Source organism: Mirounga angustirostris, unplaced genomic scaffold, assembly GCF_029215605.1.
Source record: "Mirounga angustirostris isolate CCGP_5_RB_7025 unplaced genomic scaffold, mMirAng1.0.hap1 SCAF_8, whole genome shotgun sequence".
In the NCBI taxonomy this organism is placed as follows: domain Eukaryota; kingdom Metazoa; phylum Chordata; class Mammalia; order Carnivora; family Phocidae; genus Mirounga; species Mirounga angustirostris.
The window spans coordinates 95,747,360-95,775,072 of NW_026991716.1; the positions used below are offsets into that span (position 1 = coordinate 95,747,360).

The window sequence follows — 27,713 nt, forward strand, 5'->3', positions numbered from 1 at the left end:
ATAAGGTTCTGCAGTTTCCAAGCCACTTTTATCACTTATAATCCCACAACAGCCTTGGGTGGTGGAACTCACATTTACATTAGAGAAAACAATGTTTACAACACCATGAATGTGACAGATTTGGGACCACCAGTGGTATACTGGTCAATGTTTTACAACTGAATCTTAGAAGGTATGGAGAACCCTAATTGTAGAGTTTACCAATTTCCTTGAAGTAAATGCTCCCACCAGGCCAATTCAACCTACCTGTGTCAATTGGCTCCTAAGTGTTCTGAAAACTTAACAAGTGGCTCTTGCAAACAGGAAGAAGCCAACTCTAGCACACCCCTCAGTCACATTAAATTCATTCCAAAAGTTTATGAAAACTTACATATGTGCCTGGTTTTGAGATTGGGATATCAAAATAGAAGATATGGATGTGCCAGTTTAGTTGGCATATTAAACCAACAATGAAGCTTTAAATGGTAAATTATGTGGTCTTAATTATAAATGCTCCTGGAGGGGCACCTGGGTGGCACAGTCGGTTGGGCCTCCAACTCTCGGTTTCTGCTCAGGTCATGATCTCAGGGTCGTGAGATTGAGCCCCATGTTGGGCTCCGCGCTCAGTGTGGAATTGGCTTGGGTTTCTCTCTCCCTTTCCCTCCGCCCCCTCCCCCCTCAAAAAAATAAGTAAATCTTTTAAAAAAATTAATAAATGCTTCTGAGTGTGATGATAGGTAGGTTCTAAACTGGCCCTCAATGATCCCTGACTCCCAGTATTCACACCCTTATGGAATCCACCCCCTTCAGTGTGGGTAGAACTTGTGACGTTATTCTAATTTTCTTAACCAATAGAATATGATAATGGTGCAAAGCTGATGGGATGCCACTCCGTAATTATGTTATATTAGATTGTAACTTCTGGCTTACTAGCATACTCTGTTTCTGGGTTTGATGAAGCAAGATATGGCAAGGACCTATGGCAAGGAACTAAGGCCCTCAGTCTAGTAGCTTTTAAGGAACTGAATTCTGCCAACAACCACGGGAACGAGGAAACAGCTCCTTTCCTAGTCAAACCTTCAGATGGGACTGCAGCACAGGCCAGTATCTTGATTGTGGTCTTGAGAGAGACCCTGATACAGAGGACTCAGCTAAGCCATGTGCAAACTCCTGACCCACACAAATAGTGAGATAATAAATGTGTACTGTTTTAAGCAACTAAGTTTGTGTAATTTACCATGTACCAAGAGATAATAGAGTGTGTGCTAGAGTACTGTCCTAGAGAATGTTATGTGGAATTATGGCTAGTATGGAAATTGAATAAGATTTTTATAGTGTGAAGAATTGGGGGAGGGGCTTTGAGGGCATGCTGGGAGATAAGATTAGTTTGAAAGAGCAGGATCTATTAGGAGGGCACTTAAAAATTCATGTTTCAGCCTAATACTGATTTAATACATTATGCCAAATACTTTTTTGGGGCAATGCTATACAGTTTTAAGCAAAGACAAACAAGCTTTTACATAGCTTAAAATCCGACAGAGACCTGACAATCAACAAATAAGTAAATACAAGAGAACAGTAAGAATTATGCAGAGAATTAAAGCAGAATGGTGTGTTCGGGAGTATCTACTTGGCTACTGTAGATTAGAAAGTAAGGGAAGGTGTGGCAGGTCTGGAGAATGGCCCCCACATCCATTCTCTCCCTGTTTCCTCTTAAGTAACAGAATCGGCCAAGTTTTTTTTTTTTTTTTTAAAGATTATATTTATTTATTTGAGAGAGAGAGAATGAGAGACAGAGAGCATGAGAGGGAGGAGGGTCAGAGGGAGAAGCAGACTCCCTGCCGAGCAGAGAGCCCGATGCGGGACTCGATCCCAGGACTCCAGGATCATGACCTGAGCCGAAGGCAGTCGCTTAACCAACTGAGCCACCCAGGCGCCCCATAATCGGCCAAGTTTTGACCAGGCAACTAACTACCCAAGTAGGAACCGTACTTTCCAGCCTCCCTTGCAGCTAGGTGTGAACATGTGACTAAGTGAGCAGAACTGATATTGCAATTTCCAGGTCTTATTTTCATAAGAAAATTGTTTTTTCTGCATTTTCTCTTTTTCCTTTTTTTCCAGGCTGGAATATAGACAGATGTGGATGAGCTTTAATCATGTGAATGAAGACTGTATCCTATGGTAAGAACAGGCTAGAAGGAGCCAGGGTCCCTATATGATCTCCCAAAGCAGAGCTGCCCACTCACCCTTTACCACCTCCCTGCCTCTGGATGTTACGTGAAAGAGAAATAAACTTTAACCTTTCCCTTGAGTTACTGTATTTGGGGATCTCCTTGTTATCTTAGTTTAGCCTATGCCTTCTACTACAGGTGACCTCTCAGAGGCAGTGACATTTAGGCTAAGAGCTAAGTGAAAAGAATGAAAAAGCTATACAATGTGGAGAAAGAGCATTTGAGACAAATGAAAAGGACCTAAAAAGAGAAAAGTCAGTATGCCTAGGGCGTAGGGAGTGAACAAACAATGGAGATGGGCTTGGAGAAAAATTAGTTGAGGACCACATCATGTAGGGGTTTGAAGGCTAAAGTAAAGAATTTTGCTTTTAAGTATAAGGGGAAACCAGTGGAGGATTTTTAAATATTAAGAGAAGTGTCATAATTGGATTTATGTTTAAAAAAATCACTCAGGCAGGACGCCTGGATGGCTCAGTCGTTAAGCGTCTGCCTTCAGCTCAGGTCATGATCCCAGGGTCCTGGGGCTGAGCCCCGCATTGGGCTCCGTGCTCCGTGGGAAGCTTCCTTCTCCCTCTCCCACTTCCCCTGCTTGTGTTCCCTCTCACGCTCTCTCTCTCTGTGTCAAATAAATAAATAAAATCTTTAAAAATAAATAAATAAAATTTAAAAATCACTCAGGTTTGCTCTGTGGTAAATCATCTGAGGGAGCCAAAGATATGTTTTGGACATATTAAGTTTAGCAAAATATTCTAATGAGATTAACTGACCAACTTAGTAATTAGTACAAGGGTCTTTGAGCCTCAAGATGGTAATGATGCTTAAGAAAAATAATATGTTTTACAAAGGACCAATCCAATTGGTAGACACTATTTAAATTATCCTCTGTCAAATTAACAAGGACTTACCTTGCCAAGATTCTTGGCACTTTTATATTAACTTAAATTGCATTGGGAAAAAGCATAATAGTAATTGAAAAGCAACTAATTATAAGCAATTATAAGCCAAATTATGTTTACGCCACAATTAGTGTTTGAGGTGGTTTAGTAGACAGATTCTTCATTTCAATAAGCAACCATCAAATAATTGAATAGCTTGTAAAACACGTAAATACTTCTTTTATCTTTATTCCAAGTATAACTGCCACATTCTCTTTGAATTATTATCATAAAATAAGCAACATTTATCTTTTGTCCCAATTCCCAGTTTGAGTTGGATGCTTTTTAAAAAATGGCAAGAGTAGTCTATGTACCTACCACACAACATAGCTTCTTTCAACAGGTTTCATGGAGAAATGTGAACAAATTCTCGTTCTTGTAAGACAAATACTACCCTGGAGGGAATCTAGAGTGCAAATTCAAACCACGTCTTTTTCACTAGGTTTTTCATGCTTAAAACAATCTCATTTCACTTTCGGTTGAGGGAAGTCTTTCTCTAAGGATGACAGGGAAAAGTCTTTTGTGTTGTGACAATGGTAATTTTTACGTCAGGATGGGTTTTTTCCTCCCCTATTCCCGAGTAGAAGTCGTAACTTTGTTACCACAATTTTGCCACTGTTTGAAAATTATGACTTGCCAACTATTTTACAGTTCACATTGATCACTGAAGTATTAAATTTATGGTTCTTTATTTTTTTTAGTTCATGGTTCTTTAAATCACCACTAGTGATATGTCAGAATGCCTGTTACATGAATTTCCAAATGCTTCTGAAGCACGTGAGATGATATCACTGTAAATTCTGGAGGGGGGGGCTTTCAACTAGCTCATCAGTTTGAGAACATTCAAAGAAAAAAATTATCAAACAATTTCAGATTATATTTAAGAAACCAGTTTCTAGAAATAGTTTTGCAAAATAAATTCCCACCAGTTGACCTAATCGAGCACGGAATTGCCAGTGCTTTCACGGCCGCTGCTGCACTCGGCCAACTCCAAGGCTTGGCGAGCCACATGGTGGGAGGTAGGTAGAGCCAGAGCCCTCCAAGGCTGGGCGCCACGTTGCTTTTCTCTTTTAAATAGGGAGACAACGCTTCTGGCTATTGTGTAAACGGGTCGAGAACTGCGTTTACTCGCACATCAGCTAAGGCACGAGCAGAATTAAAGCGCCTTCTAATCCGACCCTTAGCAACATGTGCGTCACGGACAAATGTTGAGTTTTAATGCGTGGCTTCTTTCGCCTTGTGGAAACGCACTTTAGAGAATGGCCAAGTACTTCAGCAATCGCGGTGAACTGCACAGGATTAAAACCACCACGCCATCCCAGCAGTGGCCACCGCCCCCGCCGAACCCCGCCAACCCTTCCTAAGGACCCACCCATGTTCTCTGCTAATCAGTTGTTGAACGCAGCCCGGCACAGCCTTTCCTCACTACTTTCCCGTTCTCCCCACCCATTCCTCATTCGACCCCAGGTTCCTAATCCCCAAACGGACCACACAGCGCCGTCTCCCGCCCAGGGGACAGCGCGAGGCCGAACCGCAGCACGGCGGGCAGCTCCCCGCGCTCCTGGCAGGCGGGCCGCCAGCCAGCCGCAACTCGGCGGCTGCTGATTGACAGGCCGCAGCAGCAATGAGCCTCAGGGGCGGGATGCTGCGTCACTTCCTGGCCTTTCGGGGTAGATGGGGTATATAAATGCGGTGCTCACGCAGCGCCCTCGCTTCCACAGTATGGCCGGCGACATTAGCTAGCGCTCGCTCTACTCTCTCTAACGGGGAAACAGCGGACTACAAGAGACTGAACTGTATCTGCCTCTATTTCCAACAGACTCACGTTCAACTTTCGCTCACACACACACAAAAAAAAGCCGGGAAAATTTTATTAATCCTTTTTTTTAAAAAAAGTTAATATAAAATTATAGCAAAAAAAGGAACCTGAACTTTAGTAACACAGCTGGAACAATCCGCAGCGGCGGCGGCAGCGGCGGGAGAAGAGATTTAATTTAGTTGATTTTCTGTGGTTGTTGGTTGTTCGCTAGTCTCACGGTGATGGAAGCTGCACATTTTTTCGAAGGGACCGAGAAGCTGCTGGAGGTTTGGTTCTCCAGGCAGCAGCCCGACGCAAACCAAGGATCTGGAGATCTTCGCACCATCCCCAGGTGGGTGCTGGGGGCTGTCGCCGCTTCGAAAGCATCAGGCACGGGCGGGGGCCGGGTTCCCGCAGCCTTCAGGTGGGGGCAGCTCCCCGGGCGGGGCTCGTTTCGGTGGCCGTGGAGGGGGCCCTGGTGCTGGGGGTGGGGAGCGGCCGCGTCCACGCGGGGTGCGAGCCGGCTCCTCCCGCCGCCGTTGCTGGGCCGGGCGCTGCCCGGGGGGAGGGGAGGAGGCCGGCGCGCCGCGTGCTCAGGTAACGTCTCCCGCGCGGCGTGCGGGGCGGCGGGCGGCGCCAGTCGGGGTGGTTTGTGGGCCCGCGCCGTCCGACTTTCCCCTCCGGAGTTGGCGGTCCGGGGCCCCGGGTGGGGACGTTTTTGGGCCGCGCGGGCTGCCTCCCGGCAGGTGTGGCTCCACAGGCTTAGTCAGGCGCTAATTTGGGCGTGCCCGTCTCTGAGAGCGAGGAGGGAGGGAGCGAGTCTGAAGCCGGGCTCGTTCTCTCCGCATGCTGCGGGAGGAGGGGGGCTCTCCCGGTCTCGGACTGAGGGTCTGGCGCGCAGGCCTCCCGCCCGCGGTCCGCGCTGGCAGCATGTGGCGCCCGGGCGGCGGGGATTGGGCGGGAGCAGTGTCGCAGTGGCTGGGCCCCACCGCCGCCTTAACGTGCTCTGCACCAAATCCTTTTCGGGGCGGCCCCGGGAGACGGCCGCGGAGCCCACCGAGGCTTGCCCCCGAGACTCTTGACCTTGGGAGTGTAACCTGTTACCGCGTCGGCGGGTTCCGGGCGAGGTGCGGGGTGCTGGAAGGTTAGACTGCATTTACGGGCTAGAGGCCCGTCCGAGCCAGGACATAATACCTTTAGTGCCTAAGCCTGCAAAGGAATCTGGGGCCCCAGCCTCCCACCCCGGGCAGTCACGCGAGAGGGCTGGGCTGATCGGGCAGAAAAGGAGAGGTGGTCTTGTGGTTTGGGGAAAGCTGAGCGCAAAAGCGCAGGCGGTTGCGAAGGTGCTGGGCCTTTCTCCGCGGCGCTCACACCGCTAGCCGCCCCTTGCCTTTCGGCGCACAAGTGCGGCGAGTGTGGCGGTGCGGCGGAGGAACCGGCGCGGCTGCCTCATTGAGGCGACGACCAATGAGCTCCGGGGCCCGACAGAGAAGCCTGGCCCCAGGGTGTGGGCCAATGGGCGTTTCAGGAATGTAGGCTGCGCTCGCTGCCGTCCCTGACAAAAAGCAACTGGAGAAGGGAATCCAGGCGGACACGTGCTGCCGGGACTTTTAAGGCAGTGTATCTGTCTTAAAGGATTCTCCTGCTGGAAAGCGTCGTGTTAGCTAAAACGTGACAGGTCTCATTTTTCAAGCTTTGTGCGACACTTAAGATGTCTAACGTAGCCTTTTACTGCGTGCCAGGCTGAGCTTTAAACATTTTATAGTATAGGAAGCAGTTACTTACAAATAAGGGGAAGCTTAGTATTTCCTCCATTTCACAAAGGGGAAAACTCCCTGGTGGTGGTGGTGGTGGTGGTGGTGCTGGTGGTGGTGGTGCTGGTGGTGGTATGCGTCTGATGAAACCATTGTGAGTAGATAATGTTAGAAAATCCTGTCGGTGAAGAACTAGTGAGTGAGTCGTATAAGGTGGATAACAAATTGTTTTGCTCTGGCTCTTTAAATGTTTGGAAGCTTTATTTGTAAGCACACATTCTTAATAAAGGAAAGAGGGTTTTTCCTCCCTCCCAAGTTCTTAGGCAAAAATACCAGAATTTAAGCTTGGGCTTTTCTCGTTAAGTTCCCTGAGTCGAAGGGGGGCGGAGAAAGGCTCATAAAAGGGTAGTTTGGTTTCTTTAAATGTCTGAGAACCACTTTTCCTTTGTACTTTCGGCTGCTGAAATTGTTTTGCTCCCTTGGTGTGGTTCTTAAAATGATGGCAAAAGTTAAACCTTCAAGGACAGAATATTCAATTTTGTTCGTGATTTAGTGCCACAACGTTTTATAGACATTAAACATTGGTTAAAGCACTGTTTTGAGAGTTTATATCACATTTCAGCTGTTGCAGGTAGAGCAAGTACTGAAAAATCTTCCATTTAGCTGAAGTCCATTGACAACCTTGGTAGGAACTTTTCTCTGTGACCTGTCAAGCAAGGATGCACAGGTTAGGTTATTAACTAGGAGGTAAAAATACGTGAAAAATAGTAGATGCGAGGTAAATCATCTAAAATCAGTGGCCTGGCCAGAGATCATTGGCTTCTGGTCTTTTGAGGAGTTGGGTATTAGGGGCTTCAGAGGAGGATTATAATCTAGAAGAGTAATTCATAATGAAATGGTTAAGTAAGTAAATTGCCTTGGAATATCTAAATTTGAATTCAGACAGCATTCAATAGCTAGCTGTTTGATATCTCCTCATCTCTAAAATGAAAATAGTGTACCTACCTTCATAGGGTCATTGTAAGGATTAAGTGGGTTCATATATGTGCAGTACTTAAACTGACACACAGTAACCACTCTAAGTATTATATCATCTTCTGGGGGGAGTTGTTTTGTTTGCCTTTAAAGACCATCCCCCCCCTTTTTTCAGATTTTATTTATTTACTTGAGAGAGAGCAAGCCAGAGAGAGCTTGAGCAGGGGGGCAGAGGGAGAAGTAGACTCCGGGCTGAGCAAGGAGCGGGACATGGGGTTCAATCCCAGGACCCCAAGATCATGATCTAAGCTGAAGGCAGACATTTAACCTACTGGGACACCCAGGCGCCCCTCCTTTTCTCCTTTTTTTTTTTTTTTTTTTAAAGATTTTATTTATTCATGAGAGATAGAGGCAGAGGGAGAAGCAGGCTCCCCGCTCTGCAGGGAGCCCGATGCGGGACTCGATCCCAGGACCCTGGGATCATGACCTGAGCTGAAGGCAGACACTTAACCAACTGAGCCACCCAGGCGTCCCCTTTTCTCCTTTTTTTAAGCAAACAAGCCTGGGGAAGAAATTGTCAGATTGTAGTGTACATGTTAAAAGACTACATGTTAAAGGGTGTCCTAGCAATTCAATGTATTTTTATTTGAGTAGAGAGTTTTAGATTGCATCATTATATTTTTATCATTAAATAATGTATTAAAATTTAAAAGCCAGAAAGTCCTTGCCTCCACACCCCCACTCAGTAATTCCATTAAAATGCAACTAAAGTCATAGAAGACATTAACAGACTGAATTAAAATAAACAAGTAAATAAATTACACTGTTATAAAACATAATAACCTAAGGGCATGGGAAGAATTAACTGTGAAAAGGCACAAATGTCCTAAGAGGGCCTTGCTATAGATGTTAGACATTAAAAAAGATAAAGTTGTTATGGGAAAATGCCCCCTTGTACTTTTTTCCAGTTACTGTCCTACCGTCTCCTCCCAACTTCTAATCACTATAGGTTAGTTTTCCCTGTTTTTGAGCTTTAAATAACATGGAATCATTTAGTATGAATCATTATGTAAGGCCTCTTTTGGTCAGCCTTATGTTTGACATTTTGTGTAGTGTTTTGTCAGTGTACACAATTTTTCATTCTATTGTTAATGGGTATTTGAGTAGATTACGGTTTGCTATTACAAATATATTGCTATGAACACTAGTATGTCATTTAGTGAATCTAGGAGTAGAATTGTTAAATCATAAGGTGTGCATATATCCAACATGGGGGTGCTAGTTGCTCCATATCTTCATCCAACACTTGGTATTATCTTTTTAATTTTAGCTATTGTGGGTGTATAAAAGTATGTACTTCCCATCAGACTAATGGAGTTGAGCATCCTTTCATGTCTTCATTCACCATTTGGATATCTTTTGTGAAATGCCTATTTTGGAATGCCTTTTCAGTTTGTACGAGTTCTTTATATATTGTGGATGAATTCTAATATGTGTTATTATAGATATCTTGCACCCTCAGTGGCTTCCCCTTTCTTTCTATTAGTGATATCTTTAGAAGCAAGTGCATAGGTTTTGTGTTTTGGGTTTTTTGTTTTGTTTGTTTTTTAAGATTTTATTTGAGGGGTGCCTGGGTGGCTCAGTCGGTTAAGCGTCTGCCTGCGGCTCAGGTCATGATCCCAGCGTCCTGGGATCCGGCTCCCTGCTCCGCGGGAAGCCTGCTTCTCTCTCTCCCACTCCCCCTGCTTGTGTTCCCTCTCTCTGTCAAATAAATAAAATCTTTAAAAAGACAAAGATTTTACTTATTTGAGAGAGAGAAAGCATGGGGGGAGGGGCACTGCAGAGATGGAGAAGCAGACTCACCGCTGAACAGAGCGCCTGACGTGGGGCTTGATCCCAGGACCCCAGGGATCGTGACCTGAGCTGAAGGCAGAGGCTTAACGAACTGAGCCACCCAGGCGCCCCAGAAGTGCATAGTTTTAATGTAGTCCAGCTTACCAATATTTTCTCTTTAATGGTTAGCAGGTTTTTGTTTTTAATTTTTAATTTTTTTTTAAGTAACCTATACAGGCAACATGTGGCTTGAACTTGATCAAGAGTCTCATGATGCTCTACCAACTGAGCCAGCCAGCTGCCTCTGGTTAGCAGCCTTGCATCCAATTTAAGATATCTTTGCTCATTTTAGATTAATGAAGATGTTCTTTTTTTTCTCCTAAATTTCATTTTGCTTTTCATATTTAGATCTGCATTCCATCTGGAATTTTATTTTTAATACAGTATGAGGGAATACAGTGCACTTGAAGCAAAATTGGCTCATCTTTCCAGGCTTTAACTCCCAAGTCAATCTGGAACTTCTCTGTTAAACATTTCCCCACTCTCCTATAGGCCAATTAGAAGAATTTACCTCACCTGTAATCTGAACAAATTACAGAACACTGAGAATCTTTTTACTAACTTTTTGAGGGAGACAAAGGGTACATTATATAATTTTTGTTGTTTTGAGAGAGTACAAGAGGGGGCAGGAGGGACAGAGGGAGAATTTTTGTTTTTAAGATTTTATTTATTTGGGTAAGAGGGAGAGGGACAAGCCGACTCCCCACCGAGTGCGGAGCCCAACTCAGAGTTTGATTCCCAGGACTCTGAGACCGCAACCTGAGCGGAAGTCAGACACTTTAACTCACTGAACCACCCAGGAGCCCTGGGGGGAGAAAGAGAATATTAAGCAGGCTTCATGCCTGGCATGGAGCCTGATGCAAGCCAGATCTCACAACCCTGAGATCATGACCTGAGCTGAAATCGACTAGGAGTCAGTCGCTTAACCGACCAAGCCACCCAGACACCCCTTTTTGTTCTTGGGTTGTGAGATCGAGCCCACATTGGGCACTAAAAACTAAAAATAAATTTTAAAAATGGAAAATCTTGTGTGGCTCAGATTGAAGAATACTGGTTAACAATATGTTGAAGAAAAGCTGCAGTCCAGTGTATCCATATGAAAAAAGGAATAGATGATAATGTTCTAAAACAGACTTAATTCACACATTACTTGAATTTGAAGTGTAAAAGGGGTGGTATATTAGGTTTAACCTGCAGTTTCTCCAGCAGTTTTTCAGATTTCAAAAGGATCTGAACAGAAATCAGTGATCATGTATTAAAAGGTCTTGGGATTGCAGGACCAAACAAAAGCCTTTTATGTTAAGGAAATGACAGCTATGGGGAGGAAGTCTGTTAGAAAATAAAATTTTGCTGAGAAGAAAGATTTTTGCTTTTGAATTTATAACCCTGAGCTATTTTTCCTAGTAATGAGGTGGGTTCAGATGGGAAATTATAGTGGACATGAAGAGAGTAAATATTAACTATGGGAAGGTTAGAGGTGTATTTTTGCACAGTTAATGTGAAACCATAAAAATTAGAATCTGTAGTGTTCGTGTTGAAGGCATTTAGGACTAATGGGATATTCTGCTATTTTTCTCCTTCAAATTTTGTAATCTAAAATTTAATTTTTAGTAAAGGATTGGGGCAGTTGCAAAGACTGTAAATCACACCTCAACATTAACTTTCCCAGAACTCCTGTCTTAACCACATCATTGCACAGTATTGCAGTATCAGTGATTTTACATTGAAGAAGTTTACAACCCATTGCCAAAACCTTTTAGTGTAAATGTTTTTAGTAGAAAAGCTTCGTATTGAATTAAGCTTCTCATTACATTCTTCAGAAAAGTTTGAACTGCTATCCCCAAAGCACCCTTTCTAAAGTATGCATTGAAACTAATAACTGAATGTAGCAGTAATTATACTCATTGTGATTAAAATTAGCGTATTTTCAGTTGATTTCTTTGAACAAAAGGGGAAGGCTTTTATTTTTCTGGATATCTGAACTAACTGCCCTGATTCAGGGAAGATATCCAGAATTTCTGGTCAGTCTAGGCTTCGCTAAAGAATGATCTCCTGGGGCGCCTGGGTGGCTCAGTCGTTAAGTGTCTGCCTTTGGATCGGGTCATGATCCTCAGGGTCCTGGGATCGAGCCCCACATCAGGCTCTCTGCTCCTGGGGAATCCTGCTTCTCCCTCTCCCACTCCCCCTGCTTGTGTTCCTGCTCTCGCTATGTCTCTGTCAAATAAATAAATATATTTTTTTTTAAGTGGTCTCCTATTTTAGGATGGTGCTGACCCAAAGACTAATACACTTGGGTAAGGTATAGAGGCCTGAATGTAGTGTGGTAAGAGGAAAGTCTCTAAAACAGATTAGTGTGACTTTTGGGTAAATTACTAGGTAACCCTGAACCCAGTTTTTATTCGCATGGAGGCCTTTTAAATGCAGATTTCTAGGCACCATTTGCTGCATGTCTGACCTACTGGGTCTGAGGTTAGGATCCAAGTCATCGGGCGATGAGAGTGGTAACTCTGCTCTGACGGTTTCTTCCACCTGCCAGCAGCATTCTGTTCTCTCAGACATTTATTTGTAAAATTGTGACTTATTTTAAGTGGGTAGTATTGTAAGTAGAGTCACATTGTTGATCTCTAGAACTTTTTCATCTTACAAAACTGAAACTATACCCATTCATTTCCCCTTTCCTCTTCCTGGAGTCCTTGACAAACATCTTCCTTTAGGATTTTGGCTACTTTAGACACTTCATAGGAGTGTGAGTACCTCTTAATGGAATCATACAGTATTTGTCCTTCCATAACTGCCTTATTTCACATAGCATAAGGTCCTCAAGATTCATCCATGTTGTATGTATATATTACATTTTATTTATCTAGTAATCCTTTGATGGACATTTAAGTTGCTTCCATCTCCTGACAGTTGTGAACAACAACAAACATGGGTGTGCAAATACCTCCTTCCAGACCTTGTTTTGAATTCTTTTGGATATATACCCAGAGGTGGGATTACTGGATTGGTCATATGGTAATTCTGTCTTTAGGGTTTTAAGGAACTTCCATACTGTTTTCTGTAATGGCTGTACCATTACACCAATGATGCACAGATGTTAAAATTTCACCACATCTTTGCCAAAACTTCTTGTTCTCTTTTTTTTTTTTTTTTTTACAGTAGACATGCTAATGGATGGGAGGTGTTATTTCATGGTTTTGATTGGCATTTCTCTTATTAGTGATGTTGAGCATCTTTGCATATGCTTGTTCGCAGTTTGTGTATCTTTTTGGAGAATTGTCTGTACAGATCCTTTTGTCAGTTTTTTAATTGGGCTAATTTATTTAGTTTTCTTTTTAAGTGTTCTCTGTACCCAATGTGGGACTAGAACTCACAACCCCATTTGAAGAGTCCCACACTCCACTGACTGAGCCAGCCAGGTGCCCTGTTGGGTTATTTGTTTTTGCCCTTGGGGAAGTTCCTTATATAATCTGGATATTTACCTTTTATCACCTATATGATTTGCAAGTATTTTCTCCTGTTGAGTACTTTCCTATGATGTGCAAAAGTTAAGATTTGATGTAGTTCCATTTGTCTTTTACCTTTGTTGGCTGTGCTTTTTGTGTCATATCTAAGAAAGCATTGCCAGATCCAGTGTCCTGAAGCTTACCCCTATGTTTTCTAGGACTTGTAGTTTAGGTCTTAATTTTGGTCTTTATTATTAATGAATTTTTGTAGATGGTGTAAGGTGAGGATCCAACTTCATTCTTTTGTGTGGACACTTTCCCAGCACTGTTTGATGGCTTTTCCCCCCCAATTTTGTAGTCTTGGCACCTTTGTTGAAGGTCATTTGACCTATGGCATTTCTTTTTACAGACTACATTTAAAAATGTAGTCAGTTGTCCATTTTGGGTTTTGTTGAATCAGATGACCTAGAAGTCTGTCATCTTAACTTGTGTCTTTTCCGTTGTAGATGCTCCAACTTGTTCTGTTTTTAGTAAACCACAGATTCTTTAAAAAAAAATAAAAAAAAAAAACTTCAAATATAATATACCATTAATGTTTTGCTTTCTGGCATGGTGACCTAATACTCAATCCATGTACTGTTACTAGTAAAGAGTATCCTATTTTGGGGGGATACTTACCATGATCTGGGTGTGACTAGGATCCAGTAAAGCTTTATTTACAAAAGGAGGCTTATTTTCCTGGAAGAAATATGATAAAATAACTTGCTGAAATTCTCAGCTGTTTTTGGTGTTGATTTTTCACCTTTCTCTTTATATACATATATAGCATTGTATTGGCTTTTTTAGTTTTCTCTCACATCTTGCTCCTTGATTTATTCTTTTTTTGAGCCTGTTGGCTCTCCTAAGGTTGTCGTTTTGGTTGATCATTTAGCTATGTGGAGTTGTTGGGTTTTTTTTTTTTTTAAGATTTTATTTTTATTTATTTGACAGCGAGAGAGGGAACACAAGCAGGGGAGTGGGAGAGGGAGAAGCAGGCTTCCCGCGGAGCAGGGAGCCCGATGCGGGGCTCAATCCCAGGACCCTGAGCCACCCACACGCCCCATCATTTAGCTATGTTGTAAGGTGTTTTAAATAAAGGCATTCTTTCATACAATGACTTTGAAAAAATACTAGAGGGTTTCTTTTAGGGGAGGAAGAGTTCGGTTGCAAAATTCATTAACTAATGGTGAATGAGTGCAAGAGCATTTTGGTTTCTCTCAAGATGGAATAAGCACACTACTGTCTCGTGTGTTTACTAAAAACCTTGGGCAGAATGCATGGAACAGCTGAGGACTTTGAAAACTAAATGTTAGCAGGTGAATTGAAGAAAGAAACCATAACTCAAAATACCACTGAAACAACTGTGATTCCGTTTTGTTTTTTTTTTTTTTTTCTTTCCCTTTGGTTATCCCTTGGGGTGGTCTGAAAAGCTGCCAGAAGTTGGTAACTGCACACTAGGTGCAGGCAAAAAGACTTCCAAGAGAGGTCTTTTTCTGGGCTGCAGAGAAGGAAAGGGAGCCGGCTTCTTTGAGTCAGAGAGAGTAGGGAAAATCCCTGTTCTGTTTTTGTATTGCTTTGCTTTTTGTGTGTGTGTTCTGCCCACAGCGTAAGCAGTTTTGTAACAGTTGTGGTGGCCAGACAGATGCCTAACACTCTAGGTGCAGGAGGGAGACCCCTTTTTGACCTGAGGAATGTGGTCCCAAGAGTGAAGAGCATTGTGGATATTCCTATTGCTCTTTTCCCTTTTTGTCGTCTACTCATTTGGCCACAGAGAGACAGGTAGTCACAGGCAGCCTGCTGCAGTTGGACAAACTTAAAGCCTTGGCTTTTTAGCCAGAGGACCCAAGAATTGGGCCCCCTCCCCAAACCAGAAGTTGTCAGCAAGATTATGGGAAGGAGAGAGGTGAAGAAAGTGATCCCATAAAGGTTTATATAAATACCCCTGAGCTGCTACTGTATAGATCTGATCATAAACAGTATATCAAAGGCTTTGAAAACTGATAGATCACCGCCCAGTCCCAGTCTGGCGACTGGGCGACATGAAGGCAGGACAAATTTGAATACCGTGGCAAGGGCTTTCATAACTAAACTGAAGCCATAACATAACCCAAAGAAGCTGGATAAAAACTTGAAGACTGAACTTAACCTTTTTTTTTTTTTTTAAGATTTTATTTATTTGACAGAGACACAGCGAGAGAGGGAACACAAGCAGGGGGAGTGGGAGAGGGAGAAGCAGGCTTCCCATGGAGCGGGGAGCCCGATGCGGGGCTTGATCCCAGGACCCTGGGATCATGACTTTAGCCCAAGGCAGACACTTAACGACTGAGCCACCCAGGCGCCCCTGAACTTAACCATTTTAATTGCCTGCTAAAACAATTTCAAAAATCAACATGCTCCATAGGATTTAAACAAGATTTAAAATTATATAACATGACCAAAATGTTCAGGATGCAATCATAAATTGCTTAACTTACGAATAGGAAATTTTCAGCATCCCTCAAAGGAAAAAGACAACCTCAAGGTGACGCAGATCAAGCTTTACAGACAGCTGTCATAACCATTCTGTAAGAAAAGTGAACACTTAAAAGGAAAAGACAAAATCTTGGAGAAATAGAAGATGGAACTTAAAAATACAACCAGAAAATAACTACTGGAATAAAAAGTTGCTTGGGTGGGCTCTAGTAGATTGGAGATGACAGAGTAAGTGGACCTGAAGATAGATCAGTTAGGAATTATCCATTCTGAACACAGAAAAAAAATTGGGGGCAGCAAATGTCCCACGGGTCCCAAAAAGTAAAGGAGCATGTAACAGTTTTAGATTTGAAAATTTTAAGGCTATATGGGGAACCTGGCTGGCTCAGTTGGTAGAGCATGCAACTTTTGATCTTGGGTGTAGGTTCGAGCCCCACTTGGGCATAGAGATTACATTTAAAAATAAAAAACAAATTTTGGGGCACCTGGATGGCTCAGTCATTAAGCATCTGCCTTTGGCTCAGATCCTGGTCCCAGGGTCCTGGGATCAAGCCCCACATGGGGCTCCCTGCTTGGCAGGAAGTCTGCTTCTCCCTCACCCACTCCCCCTGCTTGTGTTCGTTCCATCTCTCTCAGTCAGATAAAATCTTTTTAAAAAAAATTTTAAGGCTGTTATTTTCCCAAATGTCCATAAGATTTAATCAGGATAATTCTTGCCAGATTCAACAAATAATTGAGGACCTCTTACGAACTGGGCTAGGCACCGGAGATAAAAACAATAAAACACAAACTCCCTAACTATATGGAATGTCTAGTGGGATTTGCATGAATACCAAAATAGCCACACAAATAAAATGCTTTGGTACGCTTTCTGAGTATTAAAACCTTTTCATGAAAAGATCTTTGATCTGGTGGGAATAGTGAGGTGACTTGAGGTAGAAGAAGGTGCCGAGGACAGGGTAGGGTGAAATCCATTCCAGCAGCACTCAGAACAAAGTTTACATGTGTTGTCCAGCATAATTATAATGCTCTCTTTCACTCTCATGTGGCTTGATTTGGGTGAATAAATTTATGGTGCCCCATTTCTAGGGAGAAAATGGTTGGTGGAAAAGTCCCGTGTGACTGAAATACAGGAAATGGGGATAGAGCTAGTTACCTATATATTTGTCAGTGTGTGTTTTATTTATTTCAGCTGCTCTTCTGATTCATTGTCTTTATATTATAAAATTTGAGTCAGATGAAAAGAGGGATGCCAGGTAATCTGAAGATTAGATAATTACTATCTGGGAGTAAAAAAGGATCTCTCTGAAATGAGGGGACCAGGTACTGTTGGGGTAGAGTAACTATACTGAAAATAAAGAATAAAGGCTTACAATGAGTGAGATCCTTAGCCCTTTACCTTTTGCCTACCAGAAATCTTCATGTTCTCCAGGCAAGAGAATGGAATATTTGGATAATCTGACCTGCCCAGGAAAGAAGTTTAAAAAAAAAACATACTGATAGGGAGGGAGTTCCCCAGTGAAACCCCCCACAGTGCCTGTATAGAGGCCCACAGTAAACAAGCCCCATCCATGTGTATAGACTTTCTGACTTAGGCTAAGTCTTAGTACCCTAATCTTGGCCAAGAATCACTCAAAAGAAATGTTGAAAGGAAACAGTTGGGGGAACATTTGAAGATAAATTAATGCATAAAAAACCAAAGCAGGGACGCCTGGGTGGCTCGGTCGTTAAGCGTCTGCTTTCGGCTCAGGTCATGATCCCAGGGTTCTGGGATCGAGTCCCGCATCTGGCTCTGCTCAGCAGGGAGCCTACTTCTTGCTCTGCCTGCCCTCCCCCTGCTAGTGCTCTCTCTCTCTGTGTCAAAATCTTAAAAAACAAAAACAAAAAACGCTTGAGTGGTTCAGTCAGTTAAGCGGCTGCCTTCGGCTCAGGTCATGATCCCAGGGTACTGGGATCGAGTCCCCCATCAGGCTCCTTGCTATGTGGGGAGTCTGCTTCTCCCTTTGCCTGCCGTTCCCCCTGCTTGTGCTTGCTCTCTGTCTTTCCCTCCCTCTCTCTCTGACAAATAAATAAATAAAATCTTTAAAATAAAAAAGAAAACCAAAGCAGATGAAAAAAGCAAGACAGCTTTTAAATCCAGAGAGAAACAAAATTCGACAAGAAAGAAAAAGTCACAGAGCATGATTAAAAGTCTTAATATACTCTTAACACTGCTGTATGATACATGAAAATTAAGAGAATAAATCCCAAGATTTCTCATAGTGGAAAGGTTTGTTTTCTTTTTTTTGCTCTTTTTTTTATTGTGTATGTGAGATCCTAACTAAACTTTCTGTGGTAATCATTTAACAGATGTGTAAGTCCAAACCGTTATGCTTAAACTTACAGTGATATGTCAATTATCTCAATAAAACTGGGGGTGACGGAGTCTGTATGAATAGTGAATATAACTGAGGAGGTAGTGTGTCCAGTGGGTGGAAGAGAATATTTGCAAGAGTGCTGAATTCTAGTGGGGAGTCATTAGGTAGGATCTGAATTATTAGATAAGCTCTAAAGAGAGACCCCTGTGCTGCAGAATTTTACTTAATGCCTCTTATAGTGGGTATTTTTATTATTTACCTACGTATACAGTGCTTGAATTCTTCCATCAAGTACGTAAATTTATTTGAGAGCACAAGTGGCGGCGGGGAGGGGGGGTCGGGGAGAAGCTGACTCTCTGCTAAGCAGGGAGCCCGATGTGGGACTCGATTCTGGGACTCCAGGATCATGACCTGAAACGAAGGTAGTCGCTTAACCAACTGAGCCACCCAGGCACCCCAGCAATAGCTTCTTTTAGAGCCCCATTACTCCTTTTTGCATTAAAGCATATTATTTGTGGAATTGAGCTACAGTGGGTTCTGAAATGTTCATACATAGTGAACTTTGAGCCTTAGAAATACAAAAGCCCAAGCTATTGCATGACCACCTACAATAAGAGGATTAAAATGATCAGTTTGTGTTGCTCAGAACTGGGTCTTAATTATAACTTTTTCTTCCTAAACAACAAATTGTACCATTTAAAAATTTTGAAACAAACTGCCAAGATACGGCGTAGTCTAATACGTATTTTTTCTTTATATAAACAGTTGTTGGCACCTTTTTAAAAGAAAGCTAATTGTTAGCTTTTTAAAAAAATTGCTTGGCAGGGGCGCCTGGGTGGTTCAGTCGGATAAGCATCTGACTTTTGTTTTTTTGGCTTAGTTCATGAGCCTCAGGGTTGTGAGATCGAGCCCTGTGTCGGGCTCCACACTCAGCAGAGAGTCTGCTTGAGATTCATTCTCTTTCTCTCCTTCTCCTCCCACTCCCCCTCTCTAAATCTTTTTAAGATTTTATTTATTTATTAGCAGGGGGAGCGAGCTGGAGAGGGAGAAAGAAGCAGGCTCCGTGCTGAGCAGGGAGTCCAATGTGGGGCTCAATCCCAGGACCCTGGAATCATGACCTGTGCCAAAGGCAGACACTTAACCTACTGAGCCACCCACCCAGGTGCCCCAAAAATAAAAGTAAATTTTTAAAAAACTCCTTGGTAAAGTTATAGGCAAATAGGCTCTATAATCATTAGCAAAGCCTAAGGGCACCTGGGTGGCTCGGTTGGTTAAGCGACTGCCTTTCACTCAGGTCATGATCCTGGATGGAGTCCCACATCAGCCTCCCTACTCAGCAGGGAGTCTGCTTCTCCCTCTGACCTCCCCCCCGCCCCCCCCCCCCCCCGTTCTCGGCGCATGCACACACTCTCTCTCTTTCTAAGATAAAAATCTTAAAATCATTAGCAAGCCTAACTCATTTAGGTTTTTTCAGGTAGGTCTCAGTACTGTTCAATTTAATTTACCCCACATAGGAATTACTGCCTTCTGTGATTGGTCATAATTTCTTTTGGAAAATGATGAAACAGGCACAAAATGCTAGCAGGATTGACTGGTACTATGCTTGTGGGTTTTTGTTTTTAAGATTTTATTTAAGTTCTCTCTATACTCAACATGGGACTTGAATTCACAACCCTGAGATTGAGTGTTCAGTGCTCTACTGGCTGAGCCAGCCAGGTGCCCCTGTGCTTGATTTTTAATACAGAAGAATAAAACATACCTATTTTTGTGCTGGCTGTGCTGTTGAGGATTTTTTTTTTTTTTTTACAGAGTCTTAATTGGATAAGAAAACTAACTATAATATGCCATTTTCTTGGGTTTACAAGAATGATCTGTCAAACATTAAGAGCCTTAAAAACATTTCTAGCCTTTAATCTGGTAATTATAAGCTTGTCCTATGGAATTGTTTTAAGTATTTCTGTTTGTAGTGGGCACACTAAAGAGGAAGTACTTCTTAGTCTCAATCAGATAAAATTAAAACCAATTTCTATTTTTTATTAAAGATTCTTTTTATTTGAGAGAGACAGACACAGTGAGAGGGAACACAAGCAGGGGGAGTGGGAGAGGGAGAAGCAGGCTTCCCGCTGAACAGGGAGCCTGGTGTGGGGCTCGATCCCAGCACCCTGGGATCATGACCTGAGCCGAAGGCAGACGCTTAACGACTGAGCCACCCAGGCGCCCCAAAACCAATTTCTTACGTTATGTCCATTTGACTTCCATTTTGCTGTCTATTGCCTGTACTACAGACTTCTTGCTTTGTTGAAATGTGCGGGTTTTTTCCTGTTAAAGAGTTGCATAATGTTCCCCCAAAATCTTACTGACGGTTGAATTGCCAACAAAAGCCATGTTTCAAGTTTTTGATGCTTCTAGACTTTAGACACCACTAGGTATTACGATTAGCTGCAAATTGGATAGAAAATAATATCTAAACAGCATGAGAGTTTCCAGCTTACTAACAGTCGGGGCTTTAAATCTTTTTGCCAATCTAATCGGTGAAGGAAATGATGCTTTTTAAATTGTAATTCCTCTAGTAAGATTTAAAATCTAAGAATATGATAGGCAGTGGGATTCCTGGGTGGCTCAGTCAGTTAAGCGCCTGCCTTTGGCTTAGGTCATGATCCGAGTCCTGGGATCAAGCCCTATGTCAGGCTTTCTGCTCAGTGGGGGAGCCTGCATCTCCCTCTCCCTCTGTAGCTCTCCCTGCTTGTGCTCTTTCTCTGTCAAGTAAGTGAATAAAATCTTTAAAAAAAAAATTTGATAGGCAAACATCTCGTTTTGACTTAATTTCTTCACTTGCTTGTCGGTGAAAGGTAATGATTTTCTTTGGTTTATGGGCCTTTTAATTATCTCTGTGCATGGCTTATTCATTTCATCATTTGTTTTTTCTTAGTAAATTGCAAATAGCTTATTTCCAGTTTTCCAGTTTGCTCTCTGTTACTTGGTGGATATGTCAATATAGATAGGCTTTTGAAATAAAACTAAATGTTACCCAGAAACTGGAACAAGAATGTAACAGCAAATACAAAATACATGGTGTAATTTGTGTTAGAACACCAAAGTGTAAAAGCTTTATAATTTTTATCCAAGTAGGCAAGTACTGTTAGGACTTAATCATCTTTTTTGTTGTTGAATAATAGATCTGAGTGGGACATACTTCTGAAGGATGTGCAATGTTCAATCATAAGTGTGACAAAAACTGACAAGCAGGAAGCTTATGTACTCAGGTAAGTGCTGCAGAAACAATTGTTAGCTACTTGATTTTAGTCTGAATCATACTTTACATGGGAATAGCGAATTGTTCCTCTGGATCTTAGTACTATAATCATTTTTTCCTTATTTTGAGAAATAATGATATAAAATAAAATGTTTACTTTAGATGTCCCTTTGCAGTATATAGGAGAAGAAAGCCATTCAACATGTTTATAGGTACAAAGCTAATTTATCCAATAAAAACATTAGTTTCTTTTCCTTTTTTTCTTTATTTTTAAATTTTATTTATTTGAGAGAGCACAAACAGGGGTGGGGGGAGAGGGAGAAGCAGACTCCCTGCCAAGCAGGGAGCCGGACACATGGCTCGATCCCAGGACCCTGAGATCATGACCTGAGCAGAAGGCAGGTGCTTAACCGAATGAGCCACCCAGGTGCCCCCAATAAAAACATTAGTTTCTTATGTATTATAAGAGACCTTGTGGTTACTGGATTGAACAAGGTGCATAAGGTGCCTGGTTTTTACTAAGCTTATGTTTGGCATATACAGATGTTTATTGAATGCTTATGTGCCAGGCCCTAGGAATATAATGGTGACTAAAAATAAATTCCTTTCCTTATGGACTTAATTTTCTAGTAAAAGAAGTAATGAGATGTTTACAGAAATACACGTGAGAGTGGTTGGTACAAGCTGAAGTAACGTATGACTTCAGTAAATAATATCCTAAGATAGGTGAGGTGAGGAGGAAAGTTTAGTAGTAGAAGAGGGTTAATAGCCAAATTTTACATTGTAAATAATCCAGTAATAGATAATTGCATCTCAGTAATACAGAAACATCATTATAACCTTGTGACTTTTTTCAAATGCAGTGAGAGTAGCATGTTTGTCTCCAAGAGACGTTTCATTTTGAAGACATGTGGTACCACCCTCTTGCTGAAAGCACTGGTTCCCCTGTTGAAACTTGCTAGGGATTACAGTGGGTTTGATTCGATTCAAGTAAGTAATCAAACATTTAATCCTTTTTTTCCAGCCTAATGTTTATTAGGGCTCTGTGTTATGCATATGCCTAGTAAATAAATTTGTGTATTTACTGCTTAGTTGTGGTGGGTAATCACTGACTCTTGAAACTGAATGTACGCATGTTCTCAGATTGTTGGTTCCATGCCTATTTAAAAGCTCAGATCTGAAATTACTGCTCCAGAAATAACGTACCTTGTTTCTACAGTTGTGACCCATCATGAGTAGAATGGTTATTTTTTAGTTTCCAGAAACTCACAGTAGTGATCTGCATTTTTAAGACTTTCTTGAGATTCTTCTCCACAACTTAAAGTTGCTCTGTGTAACACTATCTCGTGCATATTGGTCTGGAATCTTGCTCTGATACAGTGGCCTTCATTTTTTTATTGGCCAGCAAAAGACCGCTTATATTTTAAACATTAAAGAGAAAACATGTTAAATTGCATTGGAGAAAATATTTATAGATTTGATTTTGATATACATATCCAGAAAATAGTTGACTATGAAAAGTGATAGAATCCTACGTATAAAGTTACCTGTCTTTTTCAGAGCTTCTTTTATTCTCGTAAGAATTTCATGAAGCCTTCTCACCAAGGGTACCCACACCGGAATTTCCAGGAAGAAATAGAGTTTCTTAATGCAATTTTCCCAAGTAAGTTTAAATAGAGTTGAAACCCATTTCCTTAGAGGGTCTGTCCTTTCAGAGATCTTTTTATATATGTGAAAGCATTTGAATGCAAATATGATGCATTATATAGTTAAGATAAAAATATCAGTAAAGTTGATGACAAATTTTAGAGTGTGCATGCACATCAGGTCAATGCTGTTGAAAAGATGGGAAAAGAAAATGAATTGATCACTTGCTAGAGGAAGAGATCTACTTTATATCTAACTTAGTGGTTGTTCCCTCATCCAGAAAAATGCATGGTCTTTCATATACCCATGCTAAGATCTTGGTCCATGTTATGAAACTCTGGCCTGGCATTCTTCTATTCAGGAATTGAGCTGGCTTAAAAATGATAAACACAGTGAGATCATAATGTCACTTCAAACAAATTGGCAAGATTTTCTTCCATTTACTAAGCTTTTATTTATAGACCTTCCTTTCTGAGTTTCAAGGTCAGGGAACTAAAAGTTATCTAATCTAACACCCTTATATCGTAGATGTGGCTGAAAACCTAGGATGATTTTACTAACGGCACAAAAACACTCCAGGCGTGATTTGACAAAGTCCGATTTTTTATCCTATTCTTATCTACTAATATGAAATTATACCAGGCTGTAGCAGTGCTGAGTATAATTTAGTGTAAATATCTCCCAGTTAATTTACTGTGTTGAGTGAGGCTTCGGAACAAAAATATGGAAAGAATGTATTACATAAAATGACTTGTACTGACTTGGGAATGTAGATAAATGGGTGATCAAATTCCATTCCTTAATGGAGTTTTAGGGGAGAGTGAACCATGGTTTTCTCAGCACTCAGAGTAACTCACTAGTTGAAGTATATCTCTAAATGACAATAAAATATTTTTAGTAAAATATTTAAGGGATGACGGAGGGCATCCTGCCTACTTGTGAACTCACTTCCCTTCACCAATAACATTTCTGATAGGAGGCAAGCACTAACACCCTAACCATTAGAAGGGTGGGGGCAAAGCTACCAAATGGAGGTATTAAATTTACTTTACATTCTCTCCTCCCTCAACAGATGGAGCAGCATATTGTATGGGACGTATGAATTCTGACTGTTGGTATGTTGGACACAGTTTTATGGATTTTTTTTTTGGTCTTTATAGGATTTATTTTAAATTGCCATTTGTCATTTTTAGAAACTACTTTTTACTTTTATATAGGTACTTGTATACTTTGGATTTCCCAGAGACTCGGGTAATCAGTCAGCCAGATCAAACCCTGGAAATTCTGATGAGTGAGCTTGACCCAGCAGTTATGGACCAGTTCTACATGAAAGATGGTGTTACTGCAAAGGATGTCACTCGTGTAAGCGGTTTCAAGAATGATTCTGGATTATTCTTGGGAACTAAATATTTTAACTCATTCTCAGGTTATTTTCCAAATTTGTTAGGTAATTCAGTCTTTTCTTTTCCCAGGAGAGTGGAATTCGTGACCTGATACCAGGTTCTGTCATTGATGCCACACTTTTCAATCCTTGTGGGTATTCGATGAATGGAATGAAATCGGATGTAAGTGATATTTTGCTTAACAATTACTAAATATTTAAGTGTACCCATTCCATTACTGACATAAACCTGTTTCTTTAAGGGAACTTATTGGACTATTCACATCACTCCAGAACCAGAATTTTCTTATGTTAGCTTTGAAACAAACTTAAGTCAGACCTCCTATGATGACCTGATCAGGAAAGTTGTGGAAGTCTTCAAGCCAGGAAAATTTGTGACCACCCTGTTTGTAAATCAGGTAATTTGTTTTATTATTGACAATAAAATCTTACAGGAAATAAGGATAGTCATGTCATAAAATGTATTCTAAGATGGCAAGTATCAGATATCTAGAAGTACTACTGTTAAGGTTACTGGTAGAGGAGATGCTTTATATCTTTGATTAGACTTGGTCATTGCTTTGTATCTACCCCAAATGATGGGTTCTTTCTGTCCTGTTTTCCCTGTGGACAGATGGGCAGCTGGGGGGACAACATAGGATGTCTTACTCCATCTACCTGTGAGACAGCTAAAATATTCAAATGCCACAGTTTCTTCAGACAGTAGTCTTAAATACTTTTAAGTGACTGTTTTGTTTGAAAATACTTTTTCAGATTTGAAACACTAATGCTTTATTTAAATTTTTTCCCCAGAGTTCTAAATGTCGCACAGTGCTTTCTTCACCCCAGAAGATTGAAGGCTTTAAACGTCTTGATTGCCAGAGCGCTATGTTCAATGATTACAATTTTGTTTTTACCAGTTTTGCTAAGAAGCAGCAACAACAGCAGAGTTGATTAATAAAAATGAAGAAAAAACGCAAAAAGAGAACACACATAGAAGGAGGTGGTGGCTGCTTTTTAGATATTGATATCGGGGGCCATGCTTTCCATAACCACCACCTTGTAGCTGCAGAAAGCCCTAGATGTAATGATAGTGTAATCATTTTGAATTGTATGCATTATTATATCAAGGAGTTAGATATCTTGCATGAATGCTCTCTTCTGTGTTTAGGTATCCTATGCCACTCTTGCTGTGAAATTGAAGTGCATGTAGAAAAAACCTTTTACTATATGAAACTTTACAACACTTGTGAAAACAATTCAATTTGGTTTACACACAGTGTAATATTTCTCCAGGTATCATCCAAAATTCCCCACAGACAAGGCTTTCGTCCTCATTAGGTGTTGGCCTCAGCCTAATCATCTGGGACTGTTCTATTAAATTGCTGCCAGGATCTTACATCCAGTTACCTCCACTTTCTAGAACATATTCTCTACTAATATTACTGAAACCAGTTTCTACTTCATACAGATGTTTTTTGCAACAGCAATTAAAGTTTATCTTCCACGAGTCAAGTCCTCTTAAGAAAATGATTGCAGTTATCCATTTTGTGTATTACTTTTTTAACATTATTGCTTCCTGTAACTGTACTTCCTTTAATTGATTTTGTTCCTCACCATGGTGTCTTGCCTCCCAACCCCCCCTCAATAAAGCAATACACTGTTACACTGTGGGTTTATACTAATCTTATACCCGGGAGGGGCAAGGGAGAGTGGACCCTGGGCTTAATTTTCTTTTTAAGGTCAAGGGAGTTTGGCCTCCTTTTATATTGACATGGGCTCTTTTGGGAGATAGTGACAAAAATAAACCTGTTGTTGATTAGCAAGGAAGACACATTTATATTAGGGTATACTGGCAGAACTGTTGCGGAAACTATGCCATTCTGTTTTCCCATTAAATGAGATTAGCTTCTCACTGAGTACCATGCCTTTAGTAATTTGCTAAGTAGTTATATAAAAATTTTTATCACTTAAGTTTATTAGCAAGGAAATTAAGATAAAGGTATTTACAGGATTTAATAAGTCAGCTCAGATGATTCACCTTAACTTTTACTTTAGCAGCTATCTCCAATCATTTTCATTCATAATACACAGTAAACTTTGGTTGAAAATGGAGTCTTGTCTTTGTCATCTTGTGACTTAAAGTTCTTTGACTTTGTAATGCATTATGATAGTGTTCTGACTTGAACTGTTTCTCTTCCTGGTGTTCCTTTCACTATGATTTCATAGCATCAAGTGAAACTTCCCAGAATGAGAACTGTTCAAGTTATTCAGACATACACAATGAAGCAGAATGCTGTCCATAAGACAAAATTCCAAACTGGTCAGTGGGAAATGACTAGAAATACAGGCTTTGAGGAGTTGGCATCTTTTAGCTATATTTGCAAATATGAGATTAAGCAGCTGAGAAAACAGCAGAGTTGACTAAATTTTTTATATTCTTGTCCTCACAAAATTGTTTTGATTCTTTCTGGATTGATGCAGTGATGTTTTTGTTCCTTCCGTATTTATAAATGAAACACTTTTTTTAGTGTTTCTAAACATAAAATCTACTTGGTTTGAAATCAAGTGGTTGGAACACAAATTTTGACTTTTATTTTAAGCATGTTGATTCAAAGTTTCATTGAAGAAACTTTCAGTCAGTGGATCAGTTTGATTCTGTAATTAGCACACAGTACCTAATGTTTCGGTACTATTCTGAGGACCAATGCTCAAAGTGGATTTTGTTCTTGAACAGTGTCCCAGTAGATTTGATGACATTTGTTGGCTTGAGGTCTGATTTTTTTTTTCCTAATAGATAAAGATTTCTATCTAATATTGAAAAACACAAATTTGTATGGAATAAAGCCTAGTAAATTAAAACTATAGATTCAATAGTAATTGAAATTAATCCTAGTGTGTATGATAGAGGAGGGAAAATTTTGGTGCCATTATTTCTCTCTTCATGGTGTTGGACTTAAATCAGTTGAAATGTATTTCTGTACCACAATTTAAGCTTCAATAAAAGTTTGCTTAATTCATTGTCCAGTGACATTCAGAAAGTTTTCTGTTGATGTCTAGTATTTGTTCATGTGTACTATTTAAAAAATGTATACAAATTTTTGTGATTTGAGGAAATTTATATTTGGTTATTTCCTAACATTTGGGAGAATAATCATGAAGACATCTTTAAGCTCCTGGGAGAATAATTTATACTCAGATTTAAGCATTTTTGTTAGTGGCTTCATAACTGAAGCTTAAGAGAAATAGCTGGGTTATATATGTATCCTGGATATCAAAGAGTAGGAAAGGTAAGTAGTAAGAAAAAGTGCGTTTGTGAGTTTGGATTTAAGTCAAAGTTTGAAGGTAAAATGTTCCAGCCTTTATTGTGGAATAGGCTCATACTGGTGGTGTGGGGAGGAACAAGTTGTAAACATCCTTTATTTCATTCACTGTTATTTCTCTTAATAGAACAGAGTTATAACCTTGATCATTTTTGCCATGTTAGGTACATGTCTCATGATCATTTATTTGACAAAATTTCAGTTCTTCAGTCTCATGTCTACAGTAATCT

The 27,713-nt window shown here is 40.9% G+C and overlaps 1 protein-coding gene and 1 long non-coding RNA gene across 2 annotated transcripts in view; one reads left to right on the top strand and one right to left on the bottom strand.

Moving 5' to 3' along the window:
* Positions 1–4,841: 4,841 nt before the first annotated feature.
* AMD1 (adenosylmethionine decarboxylase 1) lies at positions 4,842–27,183 on the top strand. Its single transcript, XM_045865319.3, has 9 exons — positions 4,842–5,295; positions 21,056–21,142; positions 21,996–22,122; positions 22,693–22,795; positions 23,852–23,894; positions 23,997–24,141; positions 24,252–24,344; positions 24,424–24,579; positions 24,974–27,183. Exons 1-9 carry the CDS (start codon positions 5,186–5,188, stop codon positions 25,112–25,114), a joined length of 1,005 nt encoding a protein of 334 aa, XP_045721275.1. The 5' UTR covers positions 4,842–5,185; the 3' UTR covers positions 25,115–27,183.
* The window catches only part of LOC135365599 (uncharacterized), a 56,125-nt gene continuing 35,534 nt past the window's right edge, over positions 7,123–27,713 (bottom strand). The window contains exon 3 of the long non-coding RNA XR_010413733.1: positions 7,123–7,403. This is a non-coding gene — a long non-coding RNA (uncharacterized LOC135365599). The remainder of the gene's footprint in view (positions 7,404–27,713) is intronic.

Bases quoted from the DNA above. Each gene is read 5' to 3' on its own strand.
- AMD1 (XM_045865319.3), top strand. From the start codon at position 5,186: ATGGAAGCTGCACATTTTTTCGAAGGGACCGAGAAGCTGCTGGAGGTT. The intron at 21,143-21,995 runs GTAAGTGCTGCA...TTTCAAATGCAG, and splicing joins CAGGAAGCTTATGTACTCAG to TGAGAGTAGCATGTTTGTCT. The intron at 24,580-24,973 runs GTAATTTGTTTT...TTTTTTCCCCAG, and splicing joins CCACCCTGTTTGTAAATCAG to AGTTCTAAATGTCGCACAGT.